General features: G+C 38.2%; 1 protein-coding gene across 2 annotated transcripts in view; it reads left to right on the top strand.

Moving 5' to 3' along the window:
- Window positions 1-22,971, top strand: part of LOC131106890 (uncharacterized) — a 36,314-nt gene extending 13,343 nt beyond the window's left edge. The window contains exon 8 of one of the 2 annotated variants that reach the window (XM_078788551.1): window positions 22,885-22,971. In XM_078788551.1, the coding sequence (XP_078644677.1) occupies window positions 22,885-22,950 (66 nt within the window). In that variant the 3' untranslated portion in view covers window positions 22,951-22,971. Of the gene's footprint in view, window positions 1-19,864; window positions 20,231-22,884 lie in introns of those variants that run through there. The other variant, XM_078788550.1, reaches the window with a different exon arrangement.
- Window positions 22,972-23,174: the final 203 nt, after the last annotated feature.

Raw genomic sequence — 23,174 nt, 5'->3', positions numbered from 1 at the left:
AATCTTCCACCACTCCTCCATGCTGGAGCCTATCCCAGCTGTCTATGTTTTATGAATTATTGGAATATTGTGGGAAAAGTTACACTATTATGGAAATTAAGTCAAAATATTATGGGAATAAAGTCTTAATTATGAGAGTAAAATATTCAAGAAGAAATTTGAAATAGTAATGGAAAACAGCTGTAGTTTGATGAGACTAAAGTCCAAATATTCAGAGAAAAAATATTTTAAAATTATTAAAAAGTAGTAAAAATATTCAAAATAATTTGTAGCATAGAATTGAAATATTCAGTAATTTTTAAAAAAATTTGGAATATCATGAAAAAGTAACAAAATCAAACTCATTCATTTTCTACCGTTTTTCCTCACAAGGTTCGCGGGCATGCTGGAGCCTATCCCAGCTGTCTGTTTTTTTTATTTGTAATATGAGAAACACAAAACAATGAATTATTGGAATATTGTGGGAAAAGTTATACTATTATGGGAATTAAGTCAAAATATTATGGGAATAAAGTCATAATTATGAGAGTAAAATATTCAAGAAGAAATTTGAAATAGTAATGGAAAACAGCAGTAATTTTAAGAGACTAAAGTCCAAATATTCAGAAAAAAATTATTTAAAAATATTAAAAAGTAGTAAAAATATTCAAAATAATTTGTAGCATAGAATTGAAATATTCATAAATTTTAAAAAAAAATTTGGAATATCATGAAAAAGTAACAAAATCAAACTCATTCATTCATTTTCTACCGCTTTTCCTCAAGGTTCGTGGGCATGCTGGAGCCTATCCCAGCTGTCTTTGTTTTTTTATTCTAATATGAGAAAAACAAAACAATGAACAACGCTGTAATTATTGGAATATTGTGGGAAAAGTTATACTATTATGGAAATTAAGTCAAAATATTATGGGAATAAAGTCATAATTATGAGAGTAAAATATTCAAGAAGAAATCTGAAATAGTAATGGAAAACAACAGTAATTTTATGACACTAAAGTCCAAATATTCAGAGAATTTTTTTTTTAAAAATATTAAAAAGTAGTAAAAAATATTCAAAATAATTTGTAGCATAGATTTCAAATATTCAGTAATTTTTTTTCAATTTTGAATATCATGAAAAAAAAAATCCAAATATAATTCCGGTAAGAATATCATAGTGTAAGTCCCTGGACTCTTCACACGCTGCTGACCCGCGGTGGGCACGGCTCGGCGGGGTACGGGAGCGTGACGCCAGGGCCTCAGACATCTGCTCGGACGGTGTAGTGCGGCAGGTGAAGCGCGGCGGCGACGATGTTGGTTCCAGTTGCTGGGCAGGCAAAAGACTGCTATTGTCGTAACGGAGGCCAACATCAGCGGCCTGGAGGACAGATGTGTTCCATCCAGACTTGGCGTTCCCGTCTGCCGACTGTTGACACTGGCAGCACCCACGTTCCCCTCGCAAACCGTGACGAGCATTCACGCTAGCCGTCGACTTGAAAAGATTCATCAGAACCTTCATTCAGACCAGCGAGCGTCGGGTCTACTTTATGTCTCAAACCTGAAACATTTGAGGAGCTTTTCTTCCTCTTTTTGCCTGCTGCCGTCTTTTCACACCACGTCTCAAAGACGGCAAAGGACATGTCAGACAGGAATCCTCCATGCACTGTCAGATGTTGTCATGCACTTTTACATTTCTTTCACACCACTTTCTTCTCTTTTTATATCCGAGGAAGCCAATAAGTAGCAGGCCAGTGCCCTGCAGGCGCCATCATGGTCGGAAAAAGAACATCCATACATGCTACAATACTGTTTGCTACACTCTGGCTTGGCTGCAGAATCATGTGACTTCTCACAGCCAATCGCAACTTAGATTTCAAAGAACATTCTATGTCTTTATTTTATTTTATTTTATTTTGAAATCCTCAATTCAAAAGTTACACACAAGTAACTTTTGTAAATTTTTATACACGTGTATAAAAATTCAATACTTAAATAAAGAGCTTAAAGAACATTCTATGCCTTTATTTTATTTCATTTTATTTTTAAATACTCAATTCAAAAGTTAGCCATAAATGACAAGTAAAAAATTTGTATAAAAATTCAATACTTAAATAAAGAACTTAAAGAACATTTTATGTCTTTATTTTATTTTATTTTATTTTATTTTATTTTATTTTATTTTATTTTATTTTATTTTATTTTATTTTATTTTATTTTATTTTATTTTTAAATACTCAATTCAAAAGTTAGCCATAAATGACAAGTAACAAATGTGTAGAAAAATTCAATACTTAAATAAAGAACTTAAAGAAATGTATTTTATTTTATTTTATTTTATTTTATTTTATTTTATTTTATTTTATTTTATTTTATTTTATTTTATTTTATTTTATTTTATTTTATTTTATTTTATTTAAGAACATCAACATAAAGAACATCTATACATGCTACAATACTGTTTGCTACACTGGCTTGGCTGCAGAATCATGTGACTTCTCACAGCCAGTCGCAACTTAGATTTCAAAGAACATTTTTTATTTTATTTTATTTTATTTTATTTTATTTTATTTTATTTTATTTTATTTTATTTTATTTTATTTTATTTTATTTTATTTTATTTTATTTATGTATTTATTTATTTTTTAAATACTCAATTCAAAAGTTAGCCATAAATGCCAAGTAACAAATGTGTATAAAAATTCAATACTTAAATAAAGAACGTAAAGAAATTTTATTTTATTTTATTTTATTTTATTTTATTTTATTTTATTTTATTTTATTTTATTCAAAAGTTAACTATAAATGACAACTAATAAATAAATAACAAGGTAAAAACACATAAAAACAAGGTCGCCTTTTGGTGTTATGCCTAAATCGGCCACTGGAGGCCACCCTTGCACCACAGTTCGCCAATCCGAGTCGTCTCAAATCTTCAATGTGTCTTCAATTAGCAGCCCAGTCAACACCTTCCCCTCAATCGGAATGTCAGCTCAGCCTTTGCTTTCTTTCCGCTTTCTCTCCCCTCTAATCACTATACAGTCACAAAATTAACTACTTCTTGCATTCGGGGGGGGGGGGGGACACATTTTTACTTTTCACTGTCGGTGCCTCGGAACGTTGTCATGGATCTTATATGTCCTGATAGTCCATAAAAGTGATGGTCCTAATGCGTACAAATGGCAGGAATTCAGCGTTTCCAACCGCAATTAGATGTGGATCACAGCGGGAAAAGAATGAAGTTCTAGACTGGAATCTTGACAAGTACAATTATCTTTGGATTATTTCTCTCGTTTAAAAAAAAATTATATCAGTAGTGAAAACCACATCTACGAAGTAGCACTTAATTATTTGCCAAAATAAGCATTTTTCAGCAAGTAAAAAGGCTAATTTAGAATTAAAAAAAAAAAATCAAAATCACTGTTGCACAGCTAACACATAAAAAAAGCACAAATTTAGCCGATGCTAGCGTGTCGTTGACATTGACGAATGCGCCGCTATTGACATCGCTAACACATTGATGGCCTGCAAACACGCAACAAGCAAAGGCTAACACGCTGTAAACGTTCAGATAACGCCACACAAAGCTATCACGCCGCTAACATATCACTAGCATCGCGGTCTGGACCGGACCGCTTTAAAAACATTTTAAAAATGATTTTTTTTTTTTTTTTTTTACACATTTTTGCACAATTTTTCTGTGCAAATCCTTCATCCAAAGATTCTGCTTTCAATAAAGCTGAACAATAAAAAAAAAAAAAAAGAGTGCGTGGCACGCGTGCTACCGCCGCCACGGCGAGGAATATGTTAGCAATTAAAAGGAATATTAATGCGCGGGTGACTCAGTGTTTGTGAGTCAGTGTTGTCGTACGCTTTGTGCACGTTGCCTGGCAATGATACTGCAATCTTCTGATAATGACTTTATTGCAAGTAAATTTATTATTTATATTATATTACGACTAGATTATTATTATTATGTTTTTTTTACATTTTTTCAACATTTTTTAAAATTTTTTAACTTTTTTAAAAACTTTTTTTTTAAGTAGTTTTAATGTAAATAATCAAACTATGCTGTATAGTGTATAATTGTAGTGCCATATTGTTGGACTAAATGATGGCGGATGTATCAATGCCAAGAAAAAGAAAAAGCGAGAATGGTGACATGGGAACTGAACCATGTGCATCTCCCCTGCTGGTCTTGCAGCGACGCGGTCCCGGCTGTCTGGGATCCGGAGCCGTTCCAAAGGCACGGTACCGCTCTTATAAAAGATTGAAGGACAGGCTGGAAAAATGAAGGCGGTGTGAGCCAATGCAGATGTAAATGGTCTCTTTTACTCTTGTCAATCCCGCCAAAAGCTCACGTTTCCACCTTCTGTTTCCTGTTCACACCGCAACCGTCACAAACACTTTTATTTTTTGGACAGTTTAGGCCAAGCTGGTTGTACTGGTTTGGAATCCATTACAATATTGGCAACTAAATACCTGCCTTTAAAGTGTCGCAAAACGTCAGCAAATCGCCGAGATGTCAGTGCAGTTAGCATGGAAGCCTTCATTCTGCATGAAGTTTTTATTTTATTTTATTTTATTTTATTTTATTTTATTTTATTTTATTTTATTTTATTTTATTTTATTTTATTTTATTTTATTTTATTTTATTTTATTTTATTTTATTTTATTATTAAATACTTAATTCAAAAGTTAACCATAAATGACAAGGAACAAATTGTATAAAAATTCAATACTTTATTGCCTAGATGTCAGCACAGTTAGCATGGAAGCATTCATTCTACATGAAGATTTTATTTTATTTTATTTTATTTTATTTTATTTTATTTTATTTTATTTTATTTTATTTTATTTTATTTTATTTTATTTTATTTTATTTTAACTCTATCCAAAAAAATGCTAGCATAAGTTGCGGATTCACGTTACAAAAGCAGTACTTGTTCAGCATCAGTTAGTTATGGACTCCTATAGAGCAGCTACACACAATAACCCGTACAAAAAACTTTCAAGATCTTCCATAATTTGCACCTATTCCAGTTGTATTTCCTTGGATTTGTGCTTCTTGCCAAAACTGTTTTAATTAAATTTTTATTTTTATTTTTATTTTTATTTTTATTTTTATTTTTATTTTTATTTTTATTTTTATTTTTATTTTTATTTTTATTTTTATTTTTATTTTTATTGTAACTGTTGCACTTTGCACTTTAAATTTATTATTTTTGTTATTATTATGATTAATTTATTCCACCCATGGCCCGCCTCCAGGCACGCCCACGAACTAACCACTTTTTCTAATATAGTGGGTATAGGAGTTGATAATAAATGAATAAAGTATTTGGAGTATTTTGTTAAATATATACATATTTAATATTAATATTTAAAAATATATTTAATATTTAATATTATAGTATTTTGTTAAATATATAAATATTCAACATTAATATTGTTAAATATATAAATATTTAATGTTAATATTTATAAATATATTAAATTTTTAATATTATAGTATTTTGTTAAATATATAAATATTGAATATTAATATTGTTAAATATATAAATATTGAATATTAATATTTATGAATATATTTAATTTTTAAATATATAAATTATATATTGTTTTTCCATGTAGTTCTCACGGTGGCGTGCTAACCATAAACCTCTCCAGAGCTGCACTAAGCCAAATTCTCCATTGAATGTTAGCGTGTTTAACAATAGCGTACTTATTGGCTTCTTGGGGTAAGAACATGCAGTAGTCAGCACGTGGATTCAGATCCAACGTCATAAATCTGCTCCAACGTTTCCTGGCCGCTTCACCTCCGTCATTTGCAAAATGAAGAAAATTGCCGGGGCAAGTGCTTGGACCTGGTTTGGGGGGGGCGCGGGCGTCTACGCCAACGCACGTAAAGCTCTTTAGGACCAGCGGCTCCCTAAAAAAAATAACAATATTCACTGCAAGGTGTTTCTGTTTCATGGCTTCATGTCAAGGGTTGGCGGTTGACTCCTACACCTCAGACAGTCTGACTATGAAAAACGGGGCAAGGTATGTGGGCGTTTGGAGTCTGGGGGAGTAAAGTGTGCTATTATCCACTTTGCAGGTTTTTCCAAGAGATTCCTTCTATGGATGTACTGTACTGGATGCACCGTTAGCGACCATGTTGGGAGCTCTTTTTCTAACAACCCGGCTTCAGGAAGTGAAAAAAAAAAATCACTATGTACGGTATCATCAAAACTTAAAACGTACTTATTCAGTAAGGGCCACCAGTGTTTACATAGCATACGATCCCGCTTCTGACACCAACATGGTGAACTCCAGGACCTCAGCTGCAACTCCTGCAACCTTGTAAAATCTTACCAGATCCAAAAAATGAGTGTCTTAGATTGTTTACATAGCATACGATCCCACTTCTGACACCAACATACTGAACTAATATATTATCTGACTGCCGGAAAGTGCGTTTCGTACAAGAAAAAGGCAGTAATATCGTAACACTCATAGTCCATCGAGATAATCACGTTACCGTTTGTGTGTTAAGCATGTTTACATAGCATGTGATCCCGCTTCTGACACCAACAGGGTGAACTAAGATAGTATCTGACTGCCGGAAAGTACGTTCTTACAAGATGGACTCGCAGTCCATCGAGATAATCACTTGACCATTTGTGTGTTTTAACCATGTTTACGTAGCATACGATCCCGCTTCTGACACCAACACATTGAAGTAATATAGTATCTGACTGCTGGAAAGTATATTCTTGCAAGAAAGAAAGACTCATAGTCTATCGAGATAATCGCTTGACCATTTGTGTGTTAAGCATGTTTACATACCGTACGATCCCGCTTCTGACACCAAGACGCTGAACTAATATAGTATCTGACTGCCGGAAAATGCGTTCTTACAAGAAAGTAGCCGTAATATCGTAAGACTCATAGTCCATCGACATAATCACTTGACCATTTGTGTGTTACCCACGTTTACATAGCGTACGATCCCGCTTCTGACACCAACAAGCTGAATTAATATATTATCTGACTGCCGGAAAGTGCGTTTCGTATAAGAAAGAAGGAATCGTAGTCCATCGAGATAATCACTTGACCATTTGTCTGTTAAGCATGTTTACATAGCATACGATCCCACTTCTGACACCAACACACTGAACTAATATAGTATCTGACTGCTGGAAAGTGTGTTTCGTACAAGAAAGAAGTACTCATAGTCCATCAAGATAATCACTTGATCATTTGTGTGTTAACCATGTTTACATAGCATGTGATCCCGTTTCTGACACCAAGAGGGTGAACTAATATAGTATCTGACTGCCGGAAAGTGCGTTTCGTATAAGAAAGAAGGACTTCGTAGTCCATCGAGATAATCACTTGACCATTTTTGTGTGTTAACCATGTTTACATAGCATGTGATCCCGCTTCTGACACCAACACGATGAACTAATATAGTGTCTAACTTCCGGAAAGTGCATTTCGTACAAGAAGGACTCGTAGTCCATCGAGATAATCACTTGACCCTTTGTGTGTTTAGCATGTTTACATAGCATACGATCCCGTTTCTGACACCAACACGCTAAATCTAGTATCTGACTGCCGGAAAGTGCATTTCGTACAAGAAAGAAGGACTTCGTAGTCCATCGAGATAATCACTTGACCATTTTTGTGTGTTAACCATGTTTACATAGCATGTGATCCCGCTTCTGACACCAACACGATGAACTAATATAGTGTCTAACTGCCGGAAAGTGCATTTCGTACAAGGACTCGTAGTCCATCGAGATAATCACATGACCATTTTTGTGTGTTAACCATGTTTACATAGCATACGATCCCGCTTCTGACACCAAGAGGGTGAACTAATATTGTATCTGACTGCCGGAAAGTGCGATCTTACAAGAAAGTAGCAGTAATATCGTAAGACTCGTAGTCAATTGAGATAATCCCTTCACCATTTGTGTGTTAACCATGTTTACATAGCATGTGATCCCGCTTCTGACACCAACATCCTGAATTAAGATAGTATCTGACTGCCGGAAAGTGCGTTTCGTACAAAAAGGACTCGTAGTCCATTGAATAATCCCTTGACCATTTGGATGTTAACCATGTTTACATAGCGTGCGATCCCGCTTCTGACACCAACACCCAATGACTATAGTTCCTATTAGAAAGGTTGGCAAGGCAGCTTACGAAGCGGCCATCCCATCTGTTTATCAGAAGATGGTCCACATTGTTTCCACGGTTACCCCTAGAAACAAAGTGCTTCCAACCAACAGATCATCTCCGCTAAGCTTTGGAGGTACGCTGCGTGATGGTTTGAGTCCAGACCAGTAAATATCAAACCCTGTTCAAGCCAAAGTGGATGAAAGATGGACTGCAGCGGTTGGAAGGTGGCGTTTGGATCGCTTTCTCTCAAGACGCTCAGCATGCGCCCACGCCAGTGATGCCTCACCACGCCAAAACTCCGAGCGAATTCACTGTCAGCTGATGGATGAAGTTATTCTGACGAGCTCGGGGGCAGCTGGCACGCGGGTGGATGCGAACCGGCGGCAAATCAAACCCAGCGAGCGAATCGTGTGATTGTTTCTCTCGTTGGCAAAGAGGGAAGGAGACATGAACGATGATGTGATGGACTCGTGCAGACGGCTTTGGAGAAACGAGCTGCGATGGTGTTCCCATCACGAATGTTCCCACGACGTGTAGACCACATGTTTTATACGCAAAAACATGGGAACGTTGGTGTTTGATCCACCATGTCTGCTTTCCAAGCTTCCTTGGACGACCTTTGGCGAGAATGAAGGGGATCGTCGCGTTAGTCAGAGGCGTCACTAGGTTCTGAGGACAGGGGGTGGGGGGGCCTTAGCCCCCTGAATATGCACAGGATATGAATGAATGTAGTTGACGTTAAAAAAAAAAACAAGAACAGGGGTATAACTTTCCCACTTTTGGACAGATTTAGTAGAGATAATTGTTTTAGGACAGCGTTCAATTATATCAATTATATAATAATACAATTATTATAATAATTATTATTATATTTATTATATTATTATTATATTATATATTATTATTAGATATTATTGGATATTTTTTATAGATTTTTTTTTACAAAAAAATCTGACAAATTTTATATAATAGAGAAAAAGCAGGCTAATAAGCAAGCCAATAAGCAGGCTAATACTAGCCTACTGCTAGTAGTAGTAATAGTAGTAGTAATAATCAGAAGAAGAATAATGATGATAGTAATAATAATAGGCTAATTAATAATATAATAATTATAATAATAATTATTATATTATTATTATTTTATATAATAATAAAATAACATATATAGATAATATATATAATATATAAAATCACATATATATATAATAATTATTATATTTATTATATTACTATTATTAATATATTATATAGCATTAATATTATTATTATACTATAATAATAATATTTATTATGTTTATTATATTCTTGTTAATATATATATTAATATAATAATTATAATATTATAATACTAATTATTATTATATTTATTGTGTTATTATTATATTATGCTAGTAGTAGTAATAGTAGTAGTAATAATCAGAAGAAGAATAATGATGATAGTAATAATAATAGGCTAATTAATAATATAATAATTATAATAATAATTATTATATTATTATTATTTTTATATAATAATAAAATAACATATATAGATAATATATATAATATATAAAATCACATATATATATATAATAATTATTATATTTATTATATTACTATTATTAATATATTATATATCATTAATATTATTATTATACTATAATAATAATATTTATTATGTTTATTATATTCTTGTTAATATATATATTAATATAATTATAATATTATAATACTAATTATTATTATATTTATTGTGTTATTATTATATTATATATTATGAATGTTATAATTATATTATAATACTAATTATTATATATTTATTATATAATAATAATATAATAATATAATAATAATATATAACAATAATAATAATATAATAATAATTATAATTATTTTATGGACGCTGTTAGGGACCAGAAGTGAGCAAAAACATGAAAAGCAAAAAAAAAAATGTTTAGAAATAGAAATTAAGTCTCTTTCATTCTTTATTTTTATGTGTTATTTTATGTCATAAGCACTATAATCGCCTCAACTTTGCCCCCTAGTGGCTGCAGCTGTGTATTACATAGCTAATACTGCATTTCTATTCATTTTTTCAACGCTTTTTTGCGTGCATATTTATTTAAAGCGACCCCTGCGGTTGTGAATCAGTGTTCTGGTATGCCTCGGAAGTTTCTGGAAAAATACACAACCTCGGAAAGGTTTTCGCCGCGTTTCCGCTTTTCACTTTTTAAAAGGGAAACAGAAAAAAAAAACCGGCGGCATTGACCTGAATGCACCCCCCCCCCCCCTCCAATCCCCGAGTTCCGTCGGCTAGCGCAACGACGTTCCCGACCGAGTGACGCTTGCTTATTCTGGACCGGCTTCATCCTCGAGTCCGACTGCCAGACAAAACCCGAACGCGAGCTTCCAGGGAGCAGCGACCACCAAGAATAACAAACATAGCTAAATACGTTAGAGCGAGCTAAAATAAGCACAGCGAGGATGGCGTTGGTGGCGTGGGCGCGGGACCAGCCTTGGGAGTAAATCCCCGGGGGCGGCCGCCTCGGAAATTGATTAGGCCAGAAAAACAGAAGCATTGTGGGTAAAGCTTTGGTTAGGCGTTTTATCTAAGATGTGGCTTTAAGCTAATAATATGGTAATTAGATCAATATGTTTGTAATGATTGCGAGGAAAGGGGACACCGGGCCGGCCCCTGGTGGGGGTACGATGGTCGACCCAGATCTTGGTCTTTTGCAAACAGGACATAAAAGAACGCAATCTTTATTTTAGGAATGAAACATTTTCAGGAAAACAGCCATTGTTTGCTTTGAGTGGCAAAGCTAACATCCATCGTTATTATTATTATTATTATTATTATTATTAGCTATGAGCTTTCATATTCGCATAAAATCATAGCACATTTGGCACTTAGTGTGACACTGCTAGGTGCTAGCATGCTAACTGTTAGCATGTGATTATTTTAGTTTTACTCATAAAACGCTAATTTATGCATGGCATGATGTAGTTCCACTAAAAATGCCCTAGCACTTTTGACACTTATTGTGACATTGCTAGATGCTAGCATGCTAACTGTTAGCATGTGATTATTTTAGTTTTACTCCTAAAATGCTAATTTATGCATGGCATAATGTCGCTCCACTTAAAATTCCACAGCATATTTGGCACCTAATGTGACGCTGCCAGGTGCTAGCATGCTAACTGTTAGCATGCGATTATTTTAGTTTTACTCATAAAATGCTAATTTATACATGGCATGATGTAGCTCCAGTAAAAATGCCCTAGCACTTTTGGCACTTAGCGTGATGCTTCTAGGTGCTAGCATGCTAACTGTTAGCATGTGATTATTTTAGTTTTGCTCATAAAATCCTAATTCATGCATGGCATGATGTAGCTCCAGTAAAAATGCCTTAGTACTTTTTGCACTTAGTGTGACGCTGCTACGTGCTAGCATGCTAACTGTTAGCATGCAATTATTTCAGTATTACTCATAAAATGCTAATTTATGCATGGCATGATGTAGTTCCACAAAAAATACGTTAACCCATTTGGCACTTAGTGTGGCACTGCTAGGTGCTAGCATGCTAACGGTTAGCATGCCATTATTTTCGTTTTACTCATAAAATGCTCATTTATGCACGGCTTGATGTAGGTCCACTAAAAATGCCTTAGCACTTTTGGCACTTATTGTGACGCTTCTAGGTGATAGCATGCTAACAGTTAGCATGCGATTATTTTAGTTTTACTCAAAATCCTAATTCATGCATGGCATGATGTAGCGCCACTAAAAATGCCTTAGCACATTTGGCACTTAATGTGACGCTGCTAGGTGCTAGCGTGCTAACTGTTAGCATGCGATTATTTCAGTTTTACTCATAAAATCCTAATTCATGCAGGGCATGATGTAGCGCCACTAGCACATTTGGCACTTAATGTGACACTGCTAGGTGCTAGCATGCTGACTGTTAGCATGCTAATAATACAAACCAAGGTAGCACTGGAACTGCATTTCAAGCATAACGAGTGGTCGGAATCCTTTAGCTAGCTCTGACTCCATCTTGGATGAGAGGCCAAACTGTCCAGCGGACATGAGAATATTCCCAGGGAACGTTTATGGAAGACGTTCCCGAGTCAGAAAACATGTTAGCGTTTGGCTAAATTCATTCATGCTGAGATGCGGTCGTTATCTTCCATACATATTTAGCTCTCGAAGATTTTCATTGAGTTCTTTCTTTTTTTTTTTTAAATGGGCCCTTTTTGTGCCGCTGTGCCAAAAAATGCCCCCCCCCCGCCCCCCCACATGTCCCAAATAGAGACACAGACATCAATCCCAGCGTGTATTTTTGAAGGTATAATATCCGCAGAGCAAATTATGGCTGAAAGATTTTTAGACTCCCAAGAACCGCCCTCAGAATATGCATTTTGCGTCTGTAAATAGATTGTAGTGTGAGCGTGGACCAGAACCACTGGTTTATGGACCAGAACCACTGGTTTGTGGACCAGAACCACGACGGGCGGATCATTTATCAAATATGACGAATCTTTCATAAGCAACACAGCATGCTGGTTAGTCCCTCTCCTCGCTTTCACCCCCCCCCCCCCCATCTCCATGCAACCCTGACAGCTCGCCACCATGCTAAGGTTGACTCCAGCACGAGCAGAGCCAACTCTAGTTTCACTCTTTGTCGTTTAAATACCCTCCCCCCCCCCCAAAAAAAAACAATATAGCACTGCCTTGGCACTTTGTTGTTATGCACACTAACTGTTAGCATCATAGCATTTTAGCAATCTTACTTGCAAATTGACACGTGGCATCCTGTATGTAAACTATAGCAAGGCTTTAGCATGTTTGATACTTAATGCAGCGCTGCTAGGTGCTAGCATGCTAACTGTTAGCATGCCATTATTTTAGTTTTACTCATAAAATGCTAATTTATGCATGGCATGATGTAGACCCACAAAAAATGCCTCAGCACATTTGGCACTTAGTGTGACGCTGCTACGTGCTAGCATGCTAACTGTTAGCATGCCATTATTTTAGTTTTACTCATGAAATGCTAATTTATGCACGGCATGATGTAGACCCACAAAAAATGCCTAAGCACATTTGGCACTTAGTGTGACGCTGCTACGTGCTAGCATGCTAACTGTTAGCATGAGATTATTTTAGTTTTACTCATAAAATGCTAATTTATGCATGGCATGATGTAGCGCCGCTAAAAATGCCCTAGCACTTTTGGCACTTAGCGTGACGCTACCAGATGCTAGCATGCTAACTGTTAGCATGCGATTATTTTAGCTTTACTCATAAAATCCTAATTTATGCAAGGCATGATGTAGTTCCACTAAAAATGGCTTAGCACATTTGGCACTTAGTGTGATGCTGCTACGTGCTAGCATGCTAACTGTTAGCATGCGATTATTTCAGTTTTACTCATAAAATGCTAATTTATGCATGGCATGATGTAGTTCCACTAAAAATGCCTTAGCACATTTGGCACTTAGTGTGACGCTGCTAGGTGCTAGCATGCTAACTGTTAGCATGCCATTATTTCAGTTTGATTTCTAAAATGCTAATTTATGCACGGCATGATGTAGTTCCACTAAAAATTCCACAGCACATTTGGCACCTAATGTGACGCTGCTAGGTGCTAGCATGCTAACTGCTAGCATGCGATTATTTTAGTTTTACTCATAAAATACTAATTTACGTATGGCATAATGTCACTCCACTTAAAACTCAGCATATTTGGCACCTAGTGTGATGCTGCTACGTGCTAGCATGCTACGTGCTAGCATGCTAACTGTTAACATTATTTCAGTTTTACTCATGAAATGCTAATTTATGCACGGCATGATGTAGTTCCACTAAAAATGCTTTAGCACATTTGGCACTTAGTGTGACACTTCTAGGTGCTAGCATGCTAACTGTTAGCATGCGATTATTTTCGTTTTACTCATAAAATGCTAATTTATGCATGGCATGACGTAGCTCAAAGTGCAAAGCATGAACAGCCCCAAAGTTTTTTTCACGAATATCATGGCCGTTGCGGTGGGACGGCGAGGAAGTGAAGCCGGCGCGGCGTTGACGTGAAGGTGAAGGTTGCCAGTCGTAGTGCGGAGGATGGGAGGCAGCTGCTTTATTCAGGGAGTGACACGGCGAAGAGTGACGGGACAGACGTGAACCGGCCCGTGTGTGAGGTCTTTGGTGGTCGCCGGGTGCAGCACAAGGCCCCGCGGCGACGCACTTCCTCCTCCACTCGCCCGTACGCCCATTTCCTGTCTGAGCAGGAATATTACGCCAACCGTAATGACATGTAAAATAATAACACGATGAAGACACTCGGCCTCCGACCCCGGGCGGATTTAGGTCCGACTTCAGTGGTGCGTGGAGGGAATCAGTGCCTTTGCTTCATTATGTGTGGGCTCAGGAAAGGGGGGGGGGGGGGGGGGGGGGCGTTGTGGTCACGACTCAATTTGTCCCATATGAGGACGAGCTGAAGCTGCAGGGATGACTTCACTGTTGTTGTGTGCTCGCGTTTTGGCATCTCAGCTATGCAAAATGACTTTTTTGGTGTGACATCACTGCTTTTTAAACTCGTGGATTTATGTAATCCTTTATAACGTAATCCCTCGTTGATCACAGTTAATTGGTTCCAGACCCGACAGTGATAAGTGAATTTCAAAGAAGTAGGATTCCTTGTTTATAAATGGATTATTTGACAACAGCATATAAAACCTACAAGCTTCTAAGTTTGGTTTATAACATTATTAGAGCCCTCTGGCCATGAAATAACACCCCTATGGTCACCTTTATACTACGTGATAAGTGAATTTCAAAGAAGTAGGATTCCTAATTTATAAATGGAATACTTGACTACAGCATAGAAGACCTGCAAGCTTTTAAGTTTGCTTTATAACATTATTAGAGCCCTCTGGCCATGACATAACACCCCTATGGTCACCTTTAAAATTCATATTTAAGCAAACTGTAGGATTTTTTTTGCCTTAATTAAGCATTTTAGGCTGCACGGTGGTCGAGTGGTTAGCGTGCAGACCTTACAGCTCGGAGACCAGGGTTCAATTCCACCCTCGGCCATCTCTGTGTGGAGTTTGCATGTTTTCCCTGTGCATGTTTTTTTTTATTCTGGGTACTCCGGTTTCCTCCCACTTTCCAAAAAAAAAAACATGCTAGGTTAATTAGCGACTCCAAATTGTCCATAGGTATGAATGTGAGTGTGAATGGTTGTTTGTCTATATGTGCCCTGTGATTGGCTGGCTGGCCACCAGTCCAGGGTGTACCCCGCTTTTCGCTCGAAGACAGCTGGAATAGGTTCCAGCAACCCCCGCAACCCTTGTGACGAAAAGTGGTAGAAAATGAATGAATGAACATTATTAGAGCTCTCTGGCCATGAAATAACACCCCTATGGTCACCTTTAAAATGCATATTTAAGCAAACTGTAGGAATTTTTTTTTTTTGTCTAAATGAAGCATTTTAAGCTGCACGGCGGTCGAGTGGTTAGCACGAAGACCTCACAGCTCGGAGACCAGGGTTCAATTCCACCCTCGGCCATCTCTGTGTGGAGTTTGCATGTTTTCCTTGTGCGTGCATGGGTTTTCTCCTAGTATTCCGGTTCCAAAATTCCAAAAACATGCTAGGTTAATTACCATTACTCCAAATTGTCCATAGGTATGAATGTGAGTGTGAATGGTTGTTTGTCTATATGTGCCCTGTGATTGGCTGGCTGGACACCAGTCCAGCGGTGTACCCCGCCTCTCGCCCAAAGACAGTTTTTGGAATGTGGGCGGGAAGCAGGAATCCATGGAAACGCTGCATGAACGGGTTATTGTGTGTAGCTGCTCTATAGTAGTCCACAACTCAATACAAAGTGCCATAAATTAGCATGTGGTCCCCTTTTAAAGAAAAAAACAATAATATTTCAATCATAATTTTCTATATTTTGATTGAACTCGATTTATTCCTGAAACTTTATCATATAAAATATAAAAAATGTTGATTTTTCGATGTTTTTGCGGCGTCGCTTTAATCGCTACTTCCCAAGTCGAATCCGACCCAAGCAAAAACTTGGCGCTGTAAAAAAATAAGATTGTCTTTGGCGCATCGTCTGAGGCGCAGGTACTCGGTGTTCACCTCCAGGCTCGTAAGCCCGCGTCTGGAAGAGAAGCTAACATCTCCGTCCAAGAGCGCCGCGTGATGCCTAAGTGGCAACTTTTCAACGCAGCAAGGAAATGAAAAAAAAAAAAACAAGCAAAAGGCTCCTTTTACTTCATTACATCGAGTCCCTAGAAGTTTTGAGATGGTGGAAATGAGAGGTTTTTGCAGTAAGTCGTATTAGTCATCATTAGCTGCGTTTTGATTTGTTTTCCAGATTGTTGCCGACCCGTATCGCTCCCAATTCTGTCATCGCTCCCCAGATAGATGACGTTTTTTTTCTCATAGAACATCTTTTTACGCGTCTTCGTGTCGCTTCAATTATGGATCACATTTAATAGCTAACATATGTGACATTATGAGCACTTTTATTGTGATATATGTCATGTTTTGTTATGATTTTGTGTCGTGTTAGCCCGGCGGGTTGCTTCAGGAAATGAGCAAACGACTACGAAAAAAAAAAATAGGATGCTAGGAAACAGGAAACGGATAAAAGAAATATAAAACAAATTTATTTTATTACTATTATTATTTTTCTTCCAGTATGTGTAACGAATCTCTGTACTTGTATTCAGGAACGTGCCTTCAAAATAAAGTACAACGCAAACTACGTGAAGGTTAAGACGTTAAAACGCCTGCTTGCTGTTTTTGAAGATCGTTATAAAGGTCATCCACCTTTCCCCCTTTTTAAATATAACCTGTCACCACGTCAGTTTATTCTGTTAGCTTTTTGCGATTAGCATCGAGTTACCTGACGTCACATTGACTTTGACCTTTGACCTTTTGGAGCATGAAAATCTAATCAGTTTCAGGCCTAATTTGACACAAATACGCTCCTGCCTGGAGGAGACGAGAACTGACGTTTGGATGAGCAACCAAAGCAAGAAATAAAGTTTTTTCCGGACTATAAGTCGCTCCGGAGTATAAGTCGCACAAGGCCAAAAATGCATAATTAGGTAGAAAAAAACATACATAAGTCGCACTGGAGTATAAGTCGCACAAGGCCAAAAATGTATAATTCGGTTGAAAAAAAAACATACATAAGTCGCACTGGAGTATAAGTCGTACAAGGCTAAAAATGCATAATTAATTAGGTAGAAAAAAAACATACATAAGTCGACCTGGAGTATAAGTCGTACAAGGCCAAAAATGCATAATTTGGTCGAAAAAAACATACATAAGTCAACCTGGAGTATAAGTCGCACAAGGCCAAAAATGCATAATTAGGTAGAAAAAAACATACATAAGTCGCATTGGAGTATAAGTCGCACAAGGCCAAAAATGTATAATTCGGTTGAAAAAAAAACATACATAAGTCGCATTGGAGTATAAGTCGCACAAAGCCAAAAATGTATAATTCGGTTGAAAAAAAACCATACATAAGTCGCACTGGATTATAAGTCGCACAAGGCTAAAAATGCATAATTAATTAGGTAGAAAAAAAACATACATAAGTCGACCTGGAGTATAAGTCGTACAAGGCCAAAAATGCATAATTTGGTCGAAAAAAAACATACATAAGTCGACCTGGAGTATAAGTCGCACAAGGCCAAAAATGCATAATTAGATAGAAAAAAACATACATAAGTCAACCTGGAGTATAAGTCGCACAAGGCCAAAAATGCATAATTAGGTAGAAAAAAACATACATAAGTCGCATTGGAGTATAAGTCGCACAAGGCCAAAAATGTATAATTCGGTTGAAAAAAAAACATACATAAGTCGCATTGGAGTATAAGTCGCACAAGGCCAAAAATGTATAATTCGGTTGAAAAAAAAACATACATAAGTCGCATTGGAGTATAAGTCGCACAAAGCCAAAAATGTATAATTCGGTTGAAAAAAAACCATACATAAGTCGCACTGGATTATAAATCGCACAAGGCTAAAAATGCATAATTAATTAGGTAGAAAAAAAACATACATAAGTCGACCTGAAGTATAAGTCGTACAAGGCCAAAAATGCATAATTTGGTCGAAAAAAAACATACATAAGTCGACCTGGAGTATAAGTCGCACAAGGCCAAAAATGCATAATTAGATAGAAAAAAACATACATAAGTCAACCTGGAGTATAAGTCGCACAAGGCCAAAAATGCATAATTAGGTAGAAAAAAACATACATAAGTCGCATTGGAGTATAAGTCGCACAAGGCCAAAAATGTATAATTCGGTTGAAAAAAAAACATACATAAGTCGCATTGGAGTATAAGTCGCACAAAGCCAAAAATTTATAATTCGGTTGAAAAAAAACCATACATAAGTCGCACTGGATTATAAGTCGCACAAGGCTAAAAATGCATAATTAATTAGGTAGAAAAAAAACATACATAAGTCGACCTGGAGTATAAGTCGTACAAGGCCAAAAATGCATAATTTGGTCGAAAAAAAACATACATAAGTCGACCTGGAGTATAAGTCGCACAAGGCCAAAAATGCATAATTAGATAGAAAAAAACATACATAAGTCAACCTGGAGTATAAGTTGCACAAGGCCAAAAATGCATAATTTGGTTGAAAAAAAACATACATAAGTCGCACTGGAGTATAAGTCGCACAAGGCCAAAAATGCATAATTAGGTAGAAAAAAACATACATAAGTCGCATTGGAGTATAAGTCGCACAAGGCCAAAAATGTATAATTCGGTTGAAAAAAAAACATACATAAGTCGCACTGGATTATAAGTCGCACAAGGCTAAAAATGCATAATTAATTAGGTAGAAAAAAAACATACATAAGTCGACCTGGAGTATAAGTCGTACAAGGCCAAAAATGCATAATTTGGTCGAAAAAAAACATACATAAGTCGACCTGGAGTATAAGTCGCACAAGGCCAAAAATGCATAATTAGATAGAAAAAAACATACATAAGTCAACCTGGAGTATAAGTCGCACAAGGCCAAAAATGCATAATTAGATAGAAAAAAACATACATAAGTCAACCTGGAGTATAAGTTGCAGGAACAGCCAACCCATGAAAAAAAGTGTGACTTTTTGTCGGGAAAATACGGTATATAAATTTACATATAAGTCGCTCTGGAGTATAAGTCACAGGAACAGCCAACCTATGAAAAAAAGTCCAACTTATAGTTCGGAAAATACGGTATATAAATTTACATATAAGTCACTCTGGAGTATAAGTCGCAGGAACAGCCAACCCATGAAAAAAAAGTGTGACTTATACTCCAAAAAATACGGTATATAAATTTACTTATAAGTCGCTCTGGAGTATAAGTCGCAGGAACAGCCAACCTATGAAAAAAAATTGTGAAAAAAAAAAAAACACTTTAAAGAGTATAAACAAAAAAAGAGATAATAACTTCCATTTCCATGAGTTGCGTTCAATAACATAACAGGAGGCAGGTGGCGTTGAAGCCACTTCCAGAATCCCAAAAGTATGAATTCACGGAATTTCCACCACTCCCAGCTTGTAAGGAAGTGGGTGGTCATCCGTCACCTTTTGAAGAGCGACATGCTTTCAACGCTCATCGTGTGTTTTTTTTTTTTCTTCCAGCAAATATCCATTGATGGATGTACTTTTCCTGGTTCTTTTCCTATCCAGACCTCGTTAGATCCTGGCCTGGGCCTGTTATGCTCTTCCAAGGTTCCTCATCGGGGGCCTGCTATTGCAATCAAGCCAAACCTGCTCAGACATAAAATATAATGGACAGGGAGGAGGGAATGTCAAGAGTTATTGGATCGGGATGAACCGTTTCCTCTTTTGCGTTGGTTCCGTTTTGCTGGGATTTATTGGTCTCACAAAAAACAAAAACCCCCGACCTGAACGCCACGGCTTTGTTTGACGTCCAAGCGTCCAAGTGAGAATCGACCCGCACCGTCGTCATCCTCCTTGTCACCGCGCGGCTTTGTCACCCATGTTGTTTACATCGGGTTCCACTTTTTAGCCCAGACTTCCCGGTCCCCCGGCCACCTCCTCCAGCTCCACCGGGAGGACACTAAGGCGTTCCGAAGGCCAGCTGTGAGACATAGTCCCTCCATGTCCTAGATCTGCCCCGGGGCCTTTTCCCGGCTGGGCATGCCGGGAACACCTCACCAGGTCAAAGGTCCTCAAGCTATGTTGTCTAGGGCTATACGCCCCTGGTGGGGTCTCCCAAGGCAAACAGGTCCGAGGTGACGGGACAGACCAAGAGGAGGAACCGTACCTCGCCCGGATGTGGGATACCGGGGCGTCACCCTGGAGCCAGACCCGGTGGGAGGGCTTCGCAGGTGGAACACCAGGGAGGTGTTCCGGGAGGCATCCGGACTAGATCCCCGAGCCACTTCAACTGACTCCTCTCGATGTGAAGGAGAAGCGGCCCCACGCTGAGCCCCTCCCGGGTTGGCTGAGCTCCTAGGGTGAGTCCAGCTACCCTACGGAGGAAACAGATTTGGCCACCGAATACCAGGTCGCCTACGCATCCGCCCTTGACCGCCACCCAACATACAAAGCACCGGACCCTTATACTTCCCCCTCGAGGTGGTGGGTCCACAAGGGGGAGATCCCGTGTGGCTTCTTCGGGCTAGGCCCTGGCCGGGCTCCACGGATGAAGACCCGACCACAAGGCGCTCGCCTGCGAACCCCTCCCACCGGGCCTGGCTCCAGGGTGACGCCCCGGTATGCCACATCCGGGCGAGGTACGGTTCCTCCTCTTGGTCTGTCCCGTCACCTCGGACCTGTTTGCCTTGGGAGACCCCACCAGGGGCGTATAGCCCCAGACAACATAGCTTGAGGACCTTTGACCTTGTAGTTAATATAAACGTCATCATCCATATTCGACACAGCCCATTAAAAATAATAATAAGCATCCGTTTCCTTTTTAGATATCTTTTATATATTATAGACAGTCACTTCCTTAAAGGCCACGATGATGTCATTCGACATCCTCGCCAACGCCATCCAGGCCCATCATCATCATCATCATCATGGAGGATATTAGGGGAAAGTCCACAAGTAATGGTTTTGGTGGTTGGTGGGAATTATTTCTGGGAAGGACAAGGAATTTTTAACATAATGAAAGGTCCACTATGATGTAGTCTATCCATGCATTTTTTTTTGGGGGGGGGGGCATCAAGATCAGGGTCTTCAAACTGCACCCTGGAGGCCATGTGGAATCTAATACTAAGAATCCACTGGGCCGGTGCCAGTTGGTGCCAGTTCAGTTCACGCCAATCCATTTTGCCGTGGCGCCAAGTGTCACCAATAAGGTGCCTAGTGGCTCAAACTGCCTCCCAACTGGCTCGTGCTATTCTTGTAAAATGATAACTTGTTCTGTTAAGCTAGGAGTCCACTGGGACGGCGCCAGTTGGTGCCAGTTCAGTTCACGCCAATGCAATTTGCCGTGGCGCCTAGTGTCACCAATAAGGTGCCTAGTGGCTCAAACTGCCTCCCAACTGGCTCGTGGTGGCCCGTAATACAAAGGCGGCAAGAACATTTCAAAATGTTGAAAATTTTCGTGTCCATCAAGTGGAACCAAATTTTGCAAACAAGCTGCCCGCCTATTGGAATCCACTGGAATGTAATGGCACGAGCCAAGTTGCGCCAACGATGCTAGGAGTCCACCGAGCCGGCGCCCAATAATGTTACTTTCATCATAGTATTACATTTTTATTCTTGTAAAATGATAACTTGTTCTGTTAAGCTAGGAGTCCACTGGGCCGGTGCCAGTTCACGCCGATGCAATTTGCCGTGGCGCCTAGTGTCACCAATAAGGTGCCTAGTGGCTCAAACTGCCTCCCAACTGGCTCGTGGTGGCCCGTGATATAAAGGCGGCAAGAACATTTCAAAATGTTGAAAATCTTCGTGTGGAAGATCAAGTGGAACCAAATTTTGCAAAACAAGCCGCCCGCCTATTGGAATCCACTGGAATGTAATGGCACGAGCCAAGTTGCGCCAATAATGTTACTTTCATAATAGTATTACACTTTTATTCTTGTAAAATGATAACTTGTTCTGTTATGCTTGGAGTCCACTGGGCCGGCGCCAGTTGGTGCCAGTCGGTGCCAGTTGGTGCCAGTTGGTGCCAGTTGGCGCCAAATATTATGTGATTGAATCGTAGTGGCTCGCTGTTCAAGTCCATCCGACTTTTAAGGGGTGCATGTCTTGACACATTTTCCCACTTTTGTGTGTCGCGGTTTTCCGAGTAGAAGATGTCCAACATGAGGTGTCCTAATTTTTTCCTGATGGATCCATTCTGAACATGAAGAACAACAACAACATCTGGATCATAACAGAAAAGCACAAACAGACAAGAATCCTGAAAAGGTTCCAGACGACTTAAGCCCTTGACTAAACCGGAACGTTAAAACCCGACACGGCTCTTAAGGATGAACGACACGTCAGCTGGGAATGTTTCCACAACAGACCAAACATGTTTTGGAATTGAATTCCTTCAATTGAGATTTCCTCGCCAATGTTTGACACTCAAGGTGATAATTAGGACAACCTCGGTGGGGGATCAACCTCCCTACCGATTTGATTTTGGTCTGTTTTGGCTTTGGGCCACCTCCACGGGTTTGAACCATCTGCTCATCTCACCGGGTGAGTTAGATTTAGATGAGTAATAAATGACCTCCTCTTTCTAGAAGACGTCCTTCAGACGAGGAGAGTTGTGTGTGGAGTCTGACGTTCCAACTTCGTTGGAGCCCTGACGGACACATCCGCTGCCGGTCAGTGTACTCGCATGCTTTTAACCCTTAGATGCATAAGTGGGTCAAAAATGACCCGGTCAGGTTGTTTTCTTGAAATATCTTTGTAATGAAAAATTGTTATCATTTCATATTATTATTATTATTATTATTACAAATAAATATATAAAAATTAAAATACATTTTGTATTTATTATATAAGCATTTAATTTTCATATTTATTTTAT

Source organism: Doryrhamphus excisus, linkage group LG23, assembly GCF_037039965.1.
Source record: "Doryrhamphus excisus strain RoL-2023G ecotype Guam linkage group LG23, RoL_Dexc_Guam_v1.1, whole genome shotgun sequence".
NCBI classification, from domain to species: domain Eukaryota; kingdom Metazoa; phylum Chordata; class Actinopteri; order Syngnathiformes; family Syngnathidae; genus Doryrhamphus; species Doryrhamphus excisus.
The sequence above is the reverse complement of the archived record's forward strand: the minus strand, read 5'-3'. Positions and strand labels throughout refer to the sequence as shown.